Source organism: Dendrobates tinctorius, unplaced genomic scaffold (assembly GCF_039654945.1).
Source record: "Dendrobates tinctorius isolate UK_male_01 unplaced genomic scaffold, ASM3965494v1 ptg000071l, whole genome shotgun sequence".
Lineage (NCBI taxonomy): Eukaryota > Metazoa > Chordata > Amphibia > Anura > Dendrobatidae > Dendrobates > Dendrobates tinctorius.
In genome coordinates, this window is record NW_027361739.1 from 25,179,722 (window position 1) to 25,196,726 (window position 17,005).

General features: G+C 45.3%; 1 protein-coding gene across 1 annotated transcript in view; it reads left to right on the top strand.

The window, feature by feature from the left end:
- The window catches only part of CDH4 (cadherin 4), a 1,048,908-nt gene that overhangs the window by 1,020,363 nt on the left and 11,540 nt on the right, over positions 1-17,005 (top strand). The window contains exons 11-13 of the mRNA XM_073582496.1: positions 3,327-3,469; positions 4,288-4,521; positions 5,469-5,702. Of these exons, the coding sequence (XP_073438597.1) occupies positions 3,327-3,469; positions 4,288-4,521; positions 5,469-5,702 (611 nt within the window). The remainder of the gene's footprint in view (positions 1-3,326; positions 3,470-4,287; positions 4,522-5,468; positions 5,703-17,005) is intronic.

Below are 17,005 nucleotides of genomic sequence, written 5' to 3' on the forward strand. Positions count from 1 at the left end.
TAGGGGCCACGATTCATCAGTTAGAAAAACGAACACATTTAAATTATGTAACCCCTTTTATGCCTCTTCATGAATCAGGACCGCACGCTGAGTGGCATGCACCTCTGTGTGCATCTCGCTACAGATCCTACTCCAGTCCCTAGTGGAGAAAGATTTCTGACTTAGTCACACTCCAAGCATTCCCCACCACCACCCATATTGGCGGAGCTGGGAGAATCTGGCCCGAAGTTACAAAATGGAGCCACAGCTCTGAGTAGCACCTACATTTTGCGAGTTTTCAAAGCTTTTATGACAGAATTCAGGGTGAGAGCTTGATGAGTCGGGCCCATGTGTATAGAGGGTTGTCAGAGAAAGCTGTCGGTTATCCTAGGCGTAAGGGTGAATGAACTAAGTCCTCAAAGATATGACAAAGTCATGTAGAAGAAGCTGTATGGATGAGTACAGATTTCCTGAAATTCCGGACCATAACACAACATTTGATGGCGCACGTTACCCTTTTTCTGTGTGAATTCTGTGTTTGAGCTCGGCACAACTTGCAGGTGTGCATGAGGCCTTACCTGAATATATGAATTGCCTTTTCCGTTCTCTCTCTCACTTTATTTCGTGTTATGACACATAACAATTTTGGCTGAAGAACAAACCAATATTTGCATTTTCAGTACGGTCATCACACAGTCCTTTTTTTCCCTAATAAGTGAGAACTATTCCTTTAGGAAACTAATCTGCCATTAAAATAATGAGCTTACCATGACTGAAACTCCACCATAGACACACGATGACCGTCCAACTGAGACTTATCAAAATCACTTTTCTCATTTACACAGACCAATTATCTCTAAATATCCCAAAAATCTGTGCCCTATTAGGCTTTCATTGGTCATGGGCTTTTCTAGCTCCACCAACCTAATATTTGGCCAAAACCAGGAGTTGCTCCAAAACACACAACAGGAGTGAATCAATGATGGTTTTCTCTGTAGCCTCCATTTCTGATTTTGGATTACAAATACTGAAATAATTATGTGTGAATATAGTCCTAGAACTAAATGATGCTGCAGAGATATAATGAAATATGAGCCTATATGCTGGCATTTAGCCAAATTAGTGCACTCAGCTAAAAGGGAGTGTATCATCAGGAAATTACCTATTGATTGAATTAGGTTTTTGCGTTACCTGTAGTTTTTCACAAATTGTTGACAATGTTTTTTTTTTTACATTCTTTATTAAAAAAAAAATATTCTGCAATTTTTACACAGGCCGCTGGGGCTTTTTTTTGGAATCACACTTAATTTTCTTTCAGGAAGAGTTTTCACTAGTCTCACTATCATCAGAGGCAGGATTACAATGACAGGTAACACCTCTATACACAGAATCCATCCATCACAATAGCGATGTCACAGCTGCCCCTGCTCTCCTCCTTTCACAATGACCTTTGCACACGCTCATTTGACACTTCAATACAAAAGTTAAGGTTGGGATCTGGCTATTTTAGCTATGTACATGTGTTATTTTCTGACACAAGATGAAATTAAAGATTAAAAAAGCCATAGAGTCCAGCGTGTAAAAAAAAAAGTGTAATTTGATTGTTCACTGAAGAAAGATTTTCAGACAGATTTGAGGATTTTTGTGATTGATGAGTGGAGAAGATAATAAGTGACTGATAAGGGGACAAAGTTTCTTATTTTCACTTGCATTGTTAATCTGTGAAAAAAGTGTGTTTGTTATTTAGTGGTCTCAACTAGAGTTGAGCGACTTTAGTCGGATCGGGTTTCATGAAACAAAATTTGTTTCAGATGAAACTGGCCCGACTACAGCAAAAAAAGTCGGAGTTTCGTCCGAAACCCGACCCCAATGCAAGTCAATGGGAAATAAAAGTCGGCATTGAGTGGATCATCCGCTCAATGTCGACTTTTATTTCCCATTGACTTGCATTGGGGTCGGGTTTCGGACGGAACTCCGACTTTTTTTTGCCCTAGTCGGACCAGTTTAATCCGAAACAAATTTTGTTTCATTCGGGTTTCACGAAACTCGATCCGACCAAAGTCGCTCAACTCTAGTCTCAACCTCAATTTAGAGAATTTGAAGGGGTTGCCTACTAATTTTTTATTGATGGCCTATCCTTAGAATAGGGCATAGATACCTTATCTGTGAAGGTGTGACACCCCCACTGATCAGCTGCCAGCGAAGGTCGGAAGTTCTTGGATTCTGCCAGAAAACAACAGCTCCATCATTTCTATAGTGGCCGTGGCCAGGTACTGCAGATCCACCCCTTTTTGAAATGACTAGGGGGTGAATCCTATAGTTTTGCTGCATTCCTGGCATCATCTGAGAACTTCCGGCCATCGCTAGAACAACTGATCGGCGGAAATGACGGGTGTCGCACCCCCATCACGCGGCTATTGTTGCTTAAGAATAGGCCATCAATAAATAGCTGCCAACCTCTTTACGTAAGATTATCACGCACAACGAGTCTCCGTATCCAACCAAACAAGATGGTTATAATATTTTCTATGTCTGTGCGCTTAGAAAACAAGGTTTTGCTATTGACTCTATTTTTATTATTTTCCGAATGCATGCATCCTATAGGGGACACTGCTGGTACATCTGTCCCATACATAGGGGTAATACAACAGGATATTATTTTGCACGATGGCATAAAATATTGTAAGACTTTTGAGAATGGGAAGACTTTTCATCTTTGTCCTTAATGGAATCTACTTGATATAATGAAAGAGAAACTCCAGCTGCACTATGTAGTCACACCCCATAGAGAAGCAGATGATGCACTGTGCAATTTACTAGGAGAATCAGGTAACGTAATTGAAGAAAACATGGAGAAAATCCTCATCCTTTATCCTTGGCGGTGTTCTTTCCTTTGTTGCCTGCCATGGCAGGTAATGAACACCGCACACCGCTCCGGAGCCTATTCATGCAGTATCTCAGCATACCTGTTCAGGTCAATCTTAAAAGAAAATTGGTTCCATCTATAACCATGGGTTGTTTTAATGAGTTTGGGAGCCTGCGTTAGTGAAACCGTCTGAAGTTTTAAAAGCTGAGCCTTTTGGGCTGGCTCCATCTCAATATAAAGTCTTGGGCACCATCCAACCATGCTCAGATTCAATTGTAGCCGGAGAAAAACCACTTTGCATTGACCAATGTCTTTCCCTAGGCGCCCAGCAGCAGAGCGCACGGCTCACAATTGGCAGCCAAAGTTGTTTTAAGTGGAGCCGTTCGGATTGATGACAGGAGACCTGCAGGCTGGGGAAGTAACCGGTATACTCTTATTTTTTTTTTTTTTCTTATTTTGCTTTATCCTGTTTCCTCTTCAGATACACCAAATTGCACGATCCTGCAAACTGGCTCGCTATCAATACCACAAACGGGCAGGTGTTTACTACCGCCGTGTTGGATCGTGAATCCCCTTTTGTTAAAGATGATATCTATGAGGCCAAATTCCTGGCCACTGACAATGGTGAGTTCTCCAGCAGTGGGGCCAGATGTAGAAGAATCAACATCATTTATATTCCCAACGGGTCAGATCGTGCATGTAAGGGCTCGCCCACACAAGTGTATGACCCAACCGAGTGCTATCTGATGTTTTATAGGATTGCACTCGGACCAATGTTATGGTATAGGGCAGTGTTGATCAGGAAAAAAGAAATACCGCAGACTCACACAATGGAGAAGATGGCGAAATCTTGTTCTCCATCTCCTGTGCACCTGTTCTCTCATTCAAGAGAGTCGTATCACACAAAGCTAACACTCGGATCGGAACATAATCAATACCATTCTCTCGCATAAGAGAATCAACGCTCGTGCATAACTGATACAACATAGTAGATGTTCCTTGAACAGAATTGGAAACTCTTAGTATTTGGTTGCGGAGTGATGGCCATATAATAATGGGTATTCAGAAGTTTTACAATGGAGGTCAACGTGGTAAATGCAGAGGGGACTGTAAATAAAATAAACAGGGGTGGTATGATAATAAAATAAAAGATATGCACACTATGACCAGATCACGTCAATATGGTTGCCTCTTTTATGTCATCCGCATGCAGTTTGGCACAACTTTACACCCCAGTCTGATGAGTATCTCCGTACACGTATTGGGAGTGGGTGGGGGGGCTCTGTACGCTCTCCTGCAGCGCCCCCTACTGGAATGGGCTATATAATTTCCACAATATCCTTAGGGTCTATACATAAGTGGAGAACTTCATTTACGTTGTGAGCTAGCCAAAAAAAAAAAGAAACAAAAAGGTAACGCTTGTTTTTTCTTCCTGCTCATAGGAGTGCCCCCTGCTAGTGGCACTGGCACACTGCAAATACAGCTCATTGACATTAATGACAACGCCCCTGAACTGCTCCCCAAAGAGGCCCAGATTTGTGAGAGGTTCAACTCCCGCGGTATAAACATCACCGCTACAGATATGGATCGCAAGCCCAGCGGGGACCCCTTTGTTTTTGAACTTCCAACTGTTCCTTCCACCATAAGACGGAACTGGACTATCAACAGAATAAATGGTGAGTTGTGGAGGTTATCACAGAGGTTACCTTCCAATGGTTCACAATTTGTCAATGGAAATACATATCTTACTGGGTGTCTAACTGATGAGATCCGCGGTGATCCCGAGAACCGGTCTCTGCTGGAGAATGCGGAGTGCAGCGCTCCCAGAAATATTTGGGGGTGGAGGCGTTAAGTGAGGACTTTTTAAAGTAGTTTTTCCTTGTAGCAATGTTGCTGTTTTTTTGCACCAAATTTATCAAAGTGTCACACTTTTGAGATATCACTCTTCTGTCCGGATTGTGTTTGCCAATTTTTTCATAACTTTAAAAACATTTCTAAAACTGACTACACCTTCATTTGCGTAGCTAACCATGCCAACTTTTGAAAAGACGCAAGATTGGTGCACAAAAAGTCAAAAATCCTTTGCCCAAAGCATTGGTCATAACTAATGAATGGCGTGAAGGTTGAACAGGCCCGCCTGTGCTCCATCACGGGTCTGCAGAGCCCCGTTATTGTGGTTCCAGACCACTGATCTTGGGATTGCTGGGGGTAACAGAAGTCAGGAACCCATGCAATCAGTCTTCCCCTATCCTATGGATGGAATAAGTTGCAATTCTAAAAATAACCCTTTAATAATATTACCCAGTCTTGGAAGAGAAGGGTGGAGGGAGAGGTTGAATATGGAGGTTACTTTTTTGGCATTAGTTGTTGAAAAGCTTGCTGCAGGAGTGAGCGGCAACTAATATGGCAAGGGATCCAGATGCAATAATGGCAACAAAGTGAAATAAGAAAATGCCAGTACTACTTGTGGTTTACTGACACATGGCCATAATTGGGTGGGATTTTGGTAATATTTCTATTGGTGTCCCTAGAGGGTACATTTGCATTACTTCTGTATGGGGAAGAAAACTTGCAACAAGAAAGTCTTATGTGTTGTTCTGCCACCATCTTGTGGTCATTTCAGGTAACTATGCGCGCCTCAGCCTGCAGATTGGGTATTTGGAATCGGGAGTGTACGAGGTCCCCATCATTGTGACAGACTCGGGGAACCCACCCTTGTACAACAAGTCTGTCATCAGGGTCAAGGTCTGCCCCTGCGATGAGAATGGAGACTGTACAACTATTGGAGCGGTGGCTGCCACCAGGCTGGGCACAGGAGCAATAATTGCCATTCTCATCTGTATTATTATCCTGCTATGTAAGTAGAAACAACATCTTCTAACTTCATTCCATTTTGTGGTGACCTAAGAAAGAACATCCTTATAAGATCAATAAAATAACGTCCTGGGATGCGAGGTGGATTCACACATGCTGTCATTTTCTGATCATCTTACAAGTTGATTTTCATGCAGATTTTCTGTGGTTTTAACCATTAAAAACACGAACAAAAGAGATGTGAACGGGACCAAAATAATAGCAAATAAAAGTATATCCTATCCTAGTATATATTAACAAAGAAGGTTAAACATGGATACCAAAAAAAGTTTAAAAAACATGGAGGGTAGAGAGGGGGCATTGAGGAGTAAGAACTAGATAATTAGCACCAATAAGGCCTATGCCCATGTTTAGTATCTATATAGCTTCCCATGGATGGGTGTCTCATTCAGTCCTGGAACAAAACCGTCCCGATAGGTACACTTTGTCATGGAGGGATAGCTTTTATGCTTTTTCCATTAAAATAAAATTCACCAAGTACCCCATGCTATCTATATGTATTATTATTACTATTTACTTATTTATGTGCTGTAGGGTATCTGCTCATTTTGTTTTTTTCTTGTTTTTTTTTTTTTCCCTCGGGTTAAGTTTAGTTTATTTCTGATTTTGTGAATTTTTTTCTTTTCCCCCTACTTCCACCCCAGAGGGGTTTCACTATGTTGTAGAGCATCCCAAGAGAGTCCCCAAAGTGATTTTTCTTTACCATAAACCAAACTGTTGGCAGTAAAAAATCAGTGTAAAATACATGCCTGTTTGACGGGTTTTTACTTGAATTTTTTTCCCCATTAATTTAAAGGGGTAAAAAACGCTGAAAGAATTGACATGCTCCTGAGTTGAAAAAAAATCACTTTGATCACTGAAATCTGCAAGGAAAAAAAAAGCAGCACGTGCATGAGATTTCAGAAATCTCATTCACTTTGCTAGTAATAGAAAGTGCAAAGCTCTTTTACCCTTGAAAAAAATGGCAAAAGTGAAGCCCCTATAGTAAAGCGCCAAGTACACAGTCTGGGATATTACCCATTGCAAAGCAAGTCATCCTCAGAAAGCTTGTTGGATTTTCAGCAGACTTATCCACAGCATCTGTGAAGATTAAAAAATGACCAGAAAATCAGAAAGTAAAATGATAAGTGAAGTGATGATCATTTTCTGAAGTATCATCTTCAGATAATCAAGCTCTAAATTAACTTCAACCTCAAGTGGACAAAACACAAGGATCCTCTGGGAAAGAGGATTTTTCTATAATTTGCTGTATAGGTAATATGATGGACGATGAATCAGTGCTTTGTATTAGACACTACATACCATCACGGAGGAGGGGGATCCCAATAGTCAATTAAAGAAGCCCTCCTCCTCCCATCAAAGTTTTTATCCTCTTAATATATTGCAGTCATCATATTCTATAGCACTATGTACTTACAATTGCTCATTTTGCCTTTCTACCCAGTTAATGGTTCTCTTTTCTCTGCTCTATGCAGAAACATGAAGTCTCTTTTTTTCCACCATGTGTCATCCCTCTCTTCAATCCCTGACCCAGCAGTTCCCTTCTCCCCTCTGCCAGAGATTTTTGCAGTGACTCATGAGTAATGCAGGTAAAAGACTCTTCCTGTTTCTACATAGAGCTTAGAAGGATTCAGCTCGTCAGATTTTAATCATGTGATGTCAGAGACCTAATGGAAAAGAGAAGAATTAACTGGGTAGAAGGGAAAAATGAGCAATTGTAAGTACACCGTGCTAATGTAATGGGAGTGCTTCTTTAAAAAGGACCTCTTCAAACAACACAACTAACATTCTGATAAACCTAGCATGGATAGCCTTCTATTAATTCAGCTTCCTGGGGTGATAATAACTGAGTGTTGGGAGGTACAGTACATGACATTAAAAAAACAAAAACAAAACCAAGGGTATACATAAGAACTATAGTCCTCAGAAGGAGGGGACATCTCCCCACTTGGGAGGTACAGTATTTGGACACACTGTAATCAGATGCCCTTTGTGGTAAGTGTATTCTCAGAAGGGATTTATTAAATCTATACCGTAATTAGTTTTGTATCTTTCTGTTCTATGTGAGTTCGTTATTTATTTCCTAGTTACATGAGGTCATATGATTTCTTCTTTCAACCATGGCATAAATCAAAGAGTTTCCCCCGGTCCATCATTGAGACCTTGAGCAATCCCAAGATCATAGCGGTGCAACTGTAAGGTGCCCGAGCAAGGTAGTCATGGGCGAGCTGTAGCTCCTGCACGCTCTGGCACCCTACAGAAAAATTGTTTCCGATTCCCAGTATGTTGTTAGGTGTGGGGTGCATCACACTCACTTGTGGGCCCTAGACCTCTGCTGACTCCAGGCTTCCATTTTCAGGAACCGCCGCACACAATCCAGTGGACACCAAGTGCTTTTCAAGAGTCAAGCTCTTACTGAACAGTTCACAGTCCTTAGAGTGGAGCATGTGGGATTGGTCACAACAGGTTACAGTCTTTCCCTAATTAACCGGGCATAACACTCGTTCCTGATAGGGCATCCCTTTTCCTGCTGTTTCCACTACCTCTAGGGATCCCTTCACAGATGGCAGTGTACCCAGATTCCATCAACCTCCACCTTTGAGGATCCATGTCCATCTTCCCCTGCAGGTGTGATGTGACCGATGGCCCCGACACCAATCTCAAGTTACCAGCCAGACAAATAGATCCGCATGTAGGAGTTGTATGCCAATCCAGTGCCCCGAGTAATAGGTCCATGTTGGCCCTAGCAGCCCACTCAACTTGCCTAAACCTTCCACTACTCCTAACCCACGCATAACCAGAAAGTACCTTTCCTTTTATTAACACTATTCCCCTCCCATCTGTGGGCTTGTACCTAACATTAACTATTCCTTATCTATTTCCTATCTCCTACCGTATATTACTAATAATCCTTGCTTCCTTTTATCTATAAACACTTGTCTTTATACACTATCATGGGGTTTTGTCATGTGCCCCGCTATTCTACACATTACCATAACAGATTACATAGGGATTATACAAACACACATTAAATTCATAAAACACATAACCAGGGCCGGCGTCAGCACCCGGCGCACCCGGGCAAGTGCCGGGGCCCTGGCGAGACGGGGGGCCCACTCACGAGGTCTGGGATACCTGCCTGTGCCGCCACGCCCCCCATGTACCAACCCAATCCTTCACCCTCCCCGAGCGACCCACGCAGTCCCTTACAGCCAGCAATGATCATCGCTTCGGCTGTAATCTTGTGTGCGGCACAGGACCTGTGATGAGGTCACAGGAGGGGAGGAGTCAGGGGTCACATGATCAGGGTGGCTGCAGAACTCTGCTATGCTGGTCACGTCATTATGGTGCTGGTCTGGATGAGGTAAAGTTTATGTGTGGGGTCAGGAGGGGTTTACAAGGTGGATGTAGCAGAGCTGTGTGTGTACTTATGTGTGAGGTCAGGAGGGGTTTACAAGGTGGATGTAGCAGAGCCGTGTGTGTACGAGGTGTACGGAGCTGAGCCTTGTGTACAAGGTGTACGGAGCAGAGCCGTGTGTATACGAGGTGTAAGGGGCGGAGCCGTGTGTGCATGAGGTGTACCGGAGCAGAGCCGTGTGCATACGAGGTGTACCGGAGCAGAGCCGTGTGTGTACGGGGTGTACCGGAGCAGAGCCATGTGTGTACGAGGTGTACCAGAGCAGAGCCGTGCGTGTACGAGGTGTACGGAGCGAAGCCGTGTGTGTACGAGGTGTACGGAGCGGAGCCATGTGTGTACGAAGTGTACGGTGCGGAGCCGCATGTGTACGAGGAGTACGGAGCAGAGCCGTGTGTGTACTAGGTGTACGGAGCGGAGCCGTGTGTGTACGAGGTGTACGGAACGGAGCCCTGTGTGTACGGAGCTGAGCCGTGTGTTTATGGAGCGGAGCAGAGCCCGGGGGTGTACAAGGTGTATGGAGCGGAGACGTGTGTGTACGAGGCATACAAAGCGGAGCCGTGCGTGTACGAGGTGTATGGTGGGGAGCATTTATACCTCCCGAGTCCCAACCATCCCGGATCCAGCGAGACAGTCCCGATTTTGAGAGAGAGACTGCCCCAGCCGGGAGCTTACTTTTTCCGCAGACATAGGAGTACACAGCGGAGCCCCAAGGAGCACTTTAAAACTCGCACGTAACATTCTACCGGAAGTGACGTGCTGGAATCTGACCAGAAATGAGGTAATTTCGGGAGGATATTGTGACGGAACCATGGAGGCACTTCAGGGAATGCTTCAGATCCATCACCGTGTCCTCCTCAGACAGAGCAGAGCGGACAGCGGGATTGCCTTGGAATCGGGGATGTCAGCCATGTGAGCGGATCATGATATGTCCTGCACCAGGAGGCTCAGGTGGGCATTGCAATGGGAGCCAGGCTGCAATAGTATCTTTATAGAATATTTCTTTCTTTGTTTCTCTCTCTCTGTTCTTTCTCTCTAATCTTTTTTTCTCTCTCTCTGTTCTTTCTTTCGCTCTCTCTGTTCTCTTTCTTTCCCCTCTTTCTTTCTCTCTCTGTCTGTTCTCTCTTTCCTCTCTTTCTCTCTGTTCTTTCTTTTTCTTTCTTTCTTTCTTTCTTTCTTTCCCCTATTTCTTTCTCTCTGTTCTTTCCCCGCTTTCTTTTTCTCTCTACCTCTTTTCTTTCTTTCTTTCTTTCTCTCCCTGTTTCTTTCTCTCTCTGTTCTTCCTTTCTTTTTCTCTGTTCTTTCTTTCTCTGTTCTTTATTTCCCCTCTTTCTTTCTTTCTCTCTGTTCTTTCTTTCTCTCTTTCTGTTCTCTCTCTCTATTCTTTCTTTCTTTCTCTCTTTCTTCTTTCTTTCATGCGTACACTACTAATCAATAGCCTCCTTCACATGAACGTATTTTGTCACAGAGCGAGTGTCCGTGTGGATCACATGCGTGTCCGTGTGATCCACACGGAGACAAGTCCGTTTTTGGCCGGCACCACGGATGTCACACAGCATGAATCGTGGTATGTGCTAAAGGGGGGTGCCCACTGAGACTCTTTCACCCGGGGCCCTCAAAAACCTGGAGCCGGCCCTGGTCCATACAATAGTTGCAAGCAGCAACTGGATATTCGCTCAGGATGAGGAATATGAATTGGGAACACTTGGAGATAGCTAGTCGGAGGATTCGGGAAGCTTCGGGCTTGGATACCAGGATGCAGGAGAAGAAGCAGAAGGGGCAGACCAGGGAGTGTATAGGAGACGAGATACTGATGTATAAGGAAAATGGATGGACTGTAATTATCCTGAAGAAACCTGAACCCAGTAAAGTTTATTTGGAAAAGTACCAGGACTCTGAGCATGTTTGCTTGTGCATACAAAGGTGTTACAGACTGAGAAAGATCCCTGATGAGCAGGTGGGTGCAGCACCACACAGACATAACACATCACAAGACAAACACCCTATTTTTATAGTGACGGAGCGTCCGGGTGCGAAAGTGTTAAAGCCCCTCACCAGAGCTGACACCCGGGCGCCCGTTGCATCCCCATTGGGGCTCACAATCTACATTCCCTATCAGTATGTGTTTGGAGTGTGGGAGAAAACCATAGACCCCGGAGGAAACCCACCCAAACATGGGGAGAACATACAAACTCCTTGTAGATGTTGTCCTTAGGATTTGAACCCAGGAGGACCCCAGATCTGCAAGGTGACAGCATGCTAACCGCTGAGCCATAATGCTAGTGAAATGCTGCCCCCATTTGTCTTTAACCTGTGTAGTCAAACAGAACTGGGTGCCCCAATGATGATCAATTCTCAAACTTAAAAAACGCACATCTCCTGGGCTACTCTGCTTCCCTGTAGCACTTAGATCCCATAAATCTGCTAGATTTGATGGCTGCCGTGTGTCCCATGGCCATACCTCTGCAGACATGCCCTGGAAGCACATTTGTCCTTGCTAGAGCTCACAATGTCACCAAATTGCTGTTTACACCCAAAATTATTCCAATCACTCAGCCCTAGGAGCAAGGTGACCATAATCAAGGGGGATCATTAGCATGGAGTGCCACAGAGAACAATCATGGAGCCGCATTCTGTTACTTCTGCATCTGCTTAACTTTCATGTTTGTTTAAAATCTGGGAGCCGAGCGTCATATGAAGTTAATTCTGTTTGAAGGGTAATTGAGAGGGGTTCGTTCACCATCAGCTGATGCTCAGATCCTGTAAAAGCTTTTACTGATTTACTTGTTTTTCTGCTGTAGGAATTTTTGTTTTGTTTTATACAGAATAGTTTTATGATCTGACACAAATGCTTCCAATCTGCAGCCTATTGCTATAATTATTCTCATGTATATTCAGACATTTATCGTAGGTTTCGTGCTTTTCGAGCTGATATCACACTGGTATCACACTAAGCTATTACATTCCCACTGATGGCTGCTCCTGGAAACAAAATCACTTTCTAGAAACTGCAGCGCTCAGTTTATCTAAAGCTAGAAAAGAAAGAAAAAGCGCTCCTAGAGCAGCTGAACCATGGGTAACGTTGGTGGATTGTAAGTGATTACACTTCACCTGTAAATAGACTGCGTCTGAGTGTCCACTTCCAGTAGGCGTATGAACCCGAAAATTATACACAGGAAAGGTACGTTCGCTCTGCCAGCATCATTATAGCCTATGGCCCCGTTGGCCGTAGTAGACTGTGTCTGGGTGTCTATCTCCAGTAGGCGTTTAAGCCCAAAAATGATGCACAATAGAGGCACGGTTGCTGTCGCGGCACCATTATAGCCTATGGCCCCGTTGGCCGTAGTAGACTGTGTCTGGGTGTCCATCTCCAGTAGGTGTTTAAGCCCAAAAATGATGCACAATAGAGGCACGGGCGCTGTGGCGGCACCATTATAGCCTATGGCCCAGTTGTACATAGTAGACTGCGTCTGAGTGCCTGCCTCCAGTAGGTGTATAACCCCAAAAATAATGAATAGTAGAGGCACGTTTGCTCTGCCAGCACCATTATAGCCTATGGCCTTTCGCAGGGCCGGCTCCAGGTATTTGAGGGCCCCGGGCGAAAGAGTCTCAGTGGACCCCCCCTTTAACACATACCACGATTCATGCCGTGTGACATCCGTGGTGCCGGCCAAAAATGGACTTGTCTCCGTGTGGATAACACGGACACGCATGTGATCCACACGGACACTCGCTCTGTGACAAAGCACGTTCATGTGAAGGAGGCTATTGATTAGTAGTGTACGCATGAAAGAAAGAAGAGAGAGAGAAAGAAAGAATAGAGAGAGAACAGAAAGAGAGAAAGAAAGAACAGAGAAAGAAATAAAGAAAGAAAGAGGGGAAATAAAGAACAGAGAAAGAAAGAACAGAGAAAAAGAAAGGAAGAACAGAAAGAGAAAGAAACAGAGAGAGAAAGAAAGAACAGAGAGAAAGAAAGAACAGAGAGAAAGAAAGAACAGAGAGAAAGAAAACAGAGAGAAAGAAAGAACAGAGAGAAAGAAAGAGGGGAAATAAAGAACAGAGAGAAAGAAAGGAAGAACATAGAGAAAGAAAAGAACAGAGAGAAAGAGAAAGAAAGAGGGTAAAGAAAGAAAGAGGGGAAAGAACAAAGAGAAAAAGAAAGAGGGGAAAGAAAGAACAGAGAGAAAGAAAAAAGAAAGAAAAAGAACAGAGAGAAAGAAAGAGTGGACAGAAAAAAGGAGAGAGAGAGAAAGAAAGAAAGGGGAAAAAAGAACAGAGAGGGAGAGAGAAAGAAAGAGGGGAAAGAAAGAAAAAACAGAGAGAAAAAGAGTGGACAGAAAAAAGAACAGGGAGAGAGTTTGAGAAAAAGAAAGAGGGGAAAGAAAGAGAGAGAGAAAGAAAGAACAGAGAGAAAGAAAGAGAGGAAAGAGAGAACAGACAGAGAGAGAAAGAACAGAGACAGAAAGAAAGAGGGGAAAGAATGAGAACAGAGAGAGAAAAAAAAGATTAGAGAGAAAGAACAGAGAGAGAGAAACAAAGAAATAAATATTCTATAAAGATACTATTGCAGCCCGGCTCAGATTGTAATGCCCACCTGAGCCTCCTGGTGCAGGACATATCATGATCCACTCACATGGCCGACATCCCCGATTCCAAGGCGATCACGCTGTCAGCTCTGTCAGAGGAGGACACGGTGATGGATCTGAAGCATTCCCTGATGTGCCTCCATGGTTCCGTCACAATATCCTCCCGAAATTACCTCATTTCTGGTCAGATTCCAGCACGTCACTTCCGGTAGAACGTTACGTGCGAGTTTTAAAGTGCTCCTTAGGGCTCCGCTGTGTACTCCTATGTCCGCGGAAAAAGTAAGCTCCCGGCTGGGGCAGTCTCTCTCTCTCAAAATCGGGACTGTCTCGCTGGATCCGGGACGGTTGGGACTCGGGAGGTATAAATGCTCCCCACCATACACCTCGTACACGCACGGCTCCGTTTTGTATGCCTCGTACACACACGTCTCCTCTCCATACACCTTGTACACCCCCGGCTCTACTCCGCTCCATAAACACACGGCTCAGCTCCGTACACACAGGGCTCCGTTCCGTACACCTCGTACACACACGGCTCCGCTCTGTACACCTCGTACACACACGGCTCCGCTCTGTATACCTCGTACACATGCGGCTCCGCACCGTACACTTCGTACACACATGGCTCCACTCCGTACACCTCGTACACACACGGCTTCGCTCCATACACCTTGTACACACACGGCTCTGCTCCGGTACACCTCGAACACACATGTTTCTGCTCCGGTACACCTCGTACACACGCGGCTCTGCTCCTTACACCTCGTACACACGTGGCTCTGCTCCTTACACCTCATACACACACAGCTCCACTCCATACACCACATACACATGCGGCTCTGCACACCTCATACACACATGGCTCAGCACCGTACACCTCGTACACACATGGCTCCGCTCTGTACACCTCGGACACATGCGGCTCTGCACCGTACATATCGTACACACATCACTCCGCTCCATACATTTTGTACACACATGGCTCCGCTCCGTACACCTCGTACACACACGGCTCTGCTCCGGTACACCTCGTACACACACGGCTCTGCTCTGGTACACCTCGTACACACGCGGCTCCGCTCCTTACACCTCATACACACGGCTCCTCTCCGTACACCACGTACACATGCGGCTCTGCACACCTCATACACACATGGCTCTGCACCGTACACCTCGTACACACATGGCTCCGCTCTGTACACCTCGTACACATGCGGCTCTGCACCGTACACTTCGTACACACATCGCTCCGCTCCATACATTTTGTACACACATGACTCCGCTCCGTACACCTCGTACATACACGGCTCTGCTCCGGTACACCTCGTACATACACGGCTCTGCTCCGGTATACCTCGTACACACACGGCTCTGCTCCGGTACACCTCGTGCACACACGGCTCCGCTCCATACACCTCGTATACACACGGCTCTGCTACTTCCACCTTGTAAACCCCTCCTGACCCCACACATAAACTTTACCTCATCCAGACCAGCACCATAATGACGTGACCAGCACATTAGAGTCCTGCAGCCACCCTGATCATGTGACCCTTGACTCCTCCCCTCCTGTGACCTCATCACAGGTCCTGTGCCGCACACAAGATTACAGCCGAAGCGATGATCATTGCTGGCTGTAAGGGACTGCGTGGGTCGCTCGGGGAGGGCGCAGGATTGGGTTGGAACATGGGGGGCGTGGCGGCACCGGCAGGTATCCCAGACCTCGTGAGTGGGGCCCCCTGTCTCGCCAGGGCCCCGGCACTTGCCCGGGTGCTGACGCCGGCCCTGGCCTTTCGGCACATAAGTCCGAATCCTGTTTTGTGCAGTGTTGGGACATAAGTCCCAACAGTGCCACCGAGCAGGTGCCGGAACCCATTGTGAAAGCAGCCTTAGCATTGTGCAAGCCAGGTACAACTTTGATATTCGCATGAGGAGTCTCCAGGTGTCAGATGCAGCTGCATCCGATGGTTTCCCAGGCCGGTTAGTCGGCATCGGAACTGAGTAATGAGGATGTGAGACAAAATACGGCAAGCTTGCTGAGCGCTACCAAGGAGATGAGGATCCAATAGACTAGGCAAATTTTCATGGTTTATATAACACTCTGTCAGTGGTATTTTGTTTCACATCCTCAGTTAATCTTAAAGGCTCATTTAGAGGTCAGAGATTGGACCGGTAATGCGTAGAATGGTGTGACCGCTTCATGTATTTCTAGGAGTCTGTCACTCTCAGGTTGGGAGATCCACGGCCAGTCCGTGCATTTGTGGTCAGTACTCGGATCAGTTTGCACGGACTTCTGAATGAGCCTTAAGTTAGGTTTTTTCCTGAAGTTGTTTTGAGGAGTTTTTGAACGTTTTGGAACAGATTTTCTGCTGATGTGTTTTTATGTAGCCTTTTGGATAGCTAATGCTTAGACTGAAGCTCATTTACATAAGAGACTGCTTCAAAGGACATACATTTACGCACTTTCTTTTTTCCCTCCACGTATTTTTCAATACCTGAAGTGGAAAATAAAACTACTCAAAACACTGAACATGTAAACAGCAGTGTAGTTTTTTCGAGAAGTTTTTGGAGCAGAAACTGAATGCAAACTCTTCAAGTCTTCCGAAACACACCTTTGAGTTTCTGCTTCGAAAACTCAGCAAAAAAACTCAATGTGCACATAGTCTCCAATAAGAATGAAAAGAACAAGGCTTTGAAGAGCTTTTGAAGCAATCTATCAAGCTTTTTTTTATTGAACTATCTCACTCCAAAGGACTGTATACAGATACCGTGGAGACCTTTGGGGCCGGCAGGCACCCCGGTCCGCTAGCCAAAACCGTATGGAAAAGGGATGGTCCCACCGAATGCCCACTCACTTTTTAACGTGGGTGGAATGCTATTCAGACAACACAGGGTGAGGGTAAGGCTGGTTTCACATTTGCGTTGCACAGACCTGCATCGGTCTGTGCACGGCCGCCGCTAAGCTCCGCCCCTGTCACGCCTCCTCCTGTTAGCTCCGCCTATGGGCGCATGACGCTGCATGTGACCTGCGTACCCTATCTTTAGCATTGGGTATGCAGGCTGTGCGCAGGTATGCGTTTTGCGGCGCATGCGTCCTTTTGACAGTGCGCCGACCTGCGCCAAAGGACGCAGGTCAGTGAAACGCTAGTGTAAAACTAGCCTAAAACAGCATGGCAATACTTTATTGAACCACAAAACAGGCAAGTAATACACAGAATAGTCCCAGCAAAATCCCTAAGGTGGTGCACATTGCAGAGTCTCACCCTTCCGCCGAGCAGCTGTTAC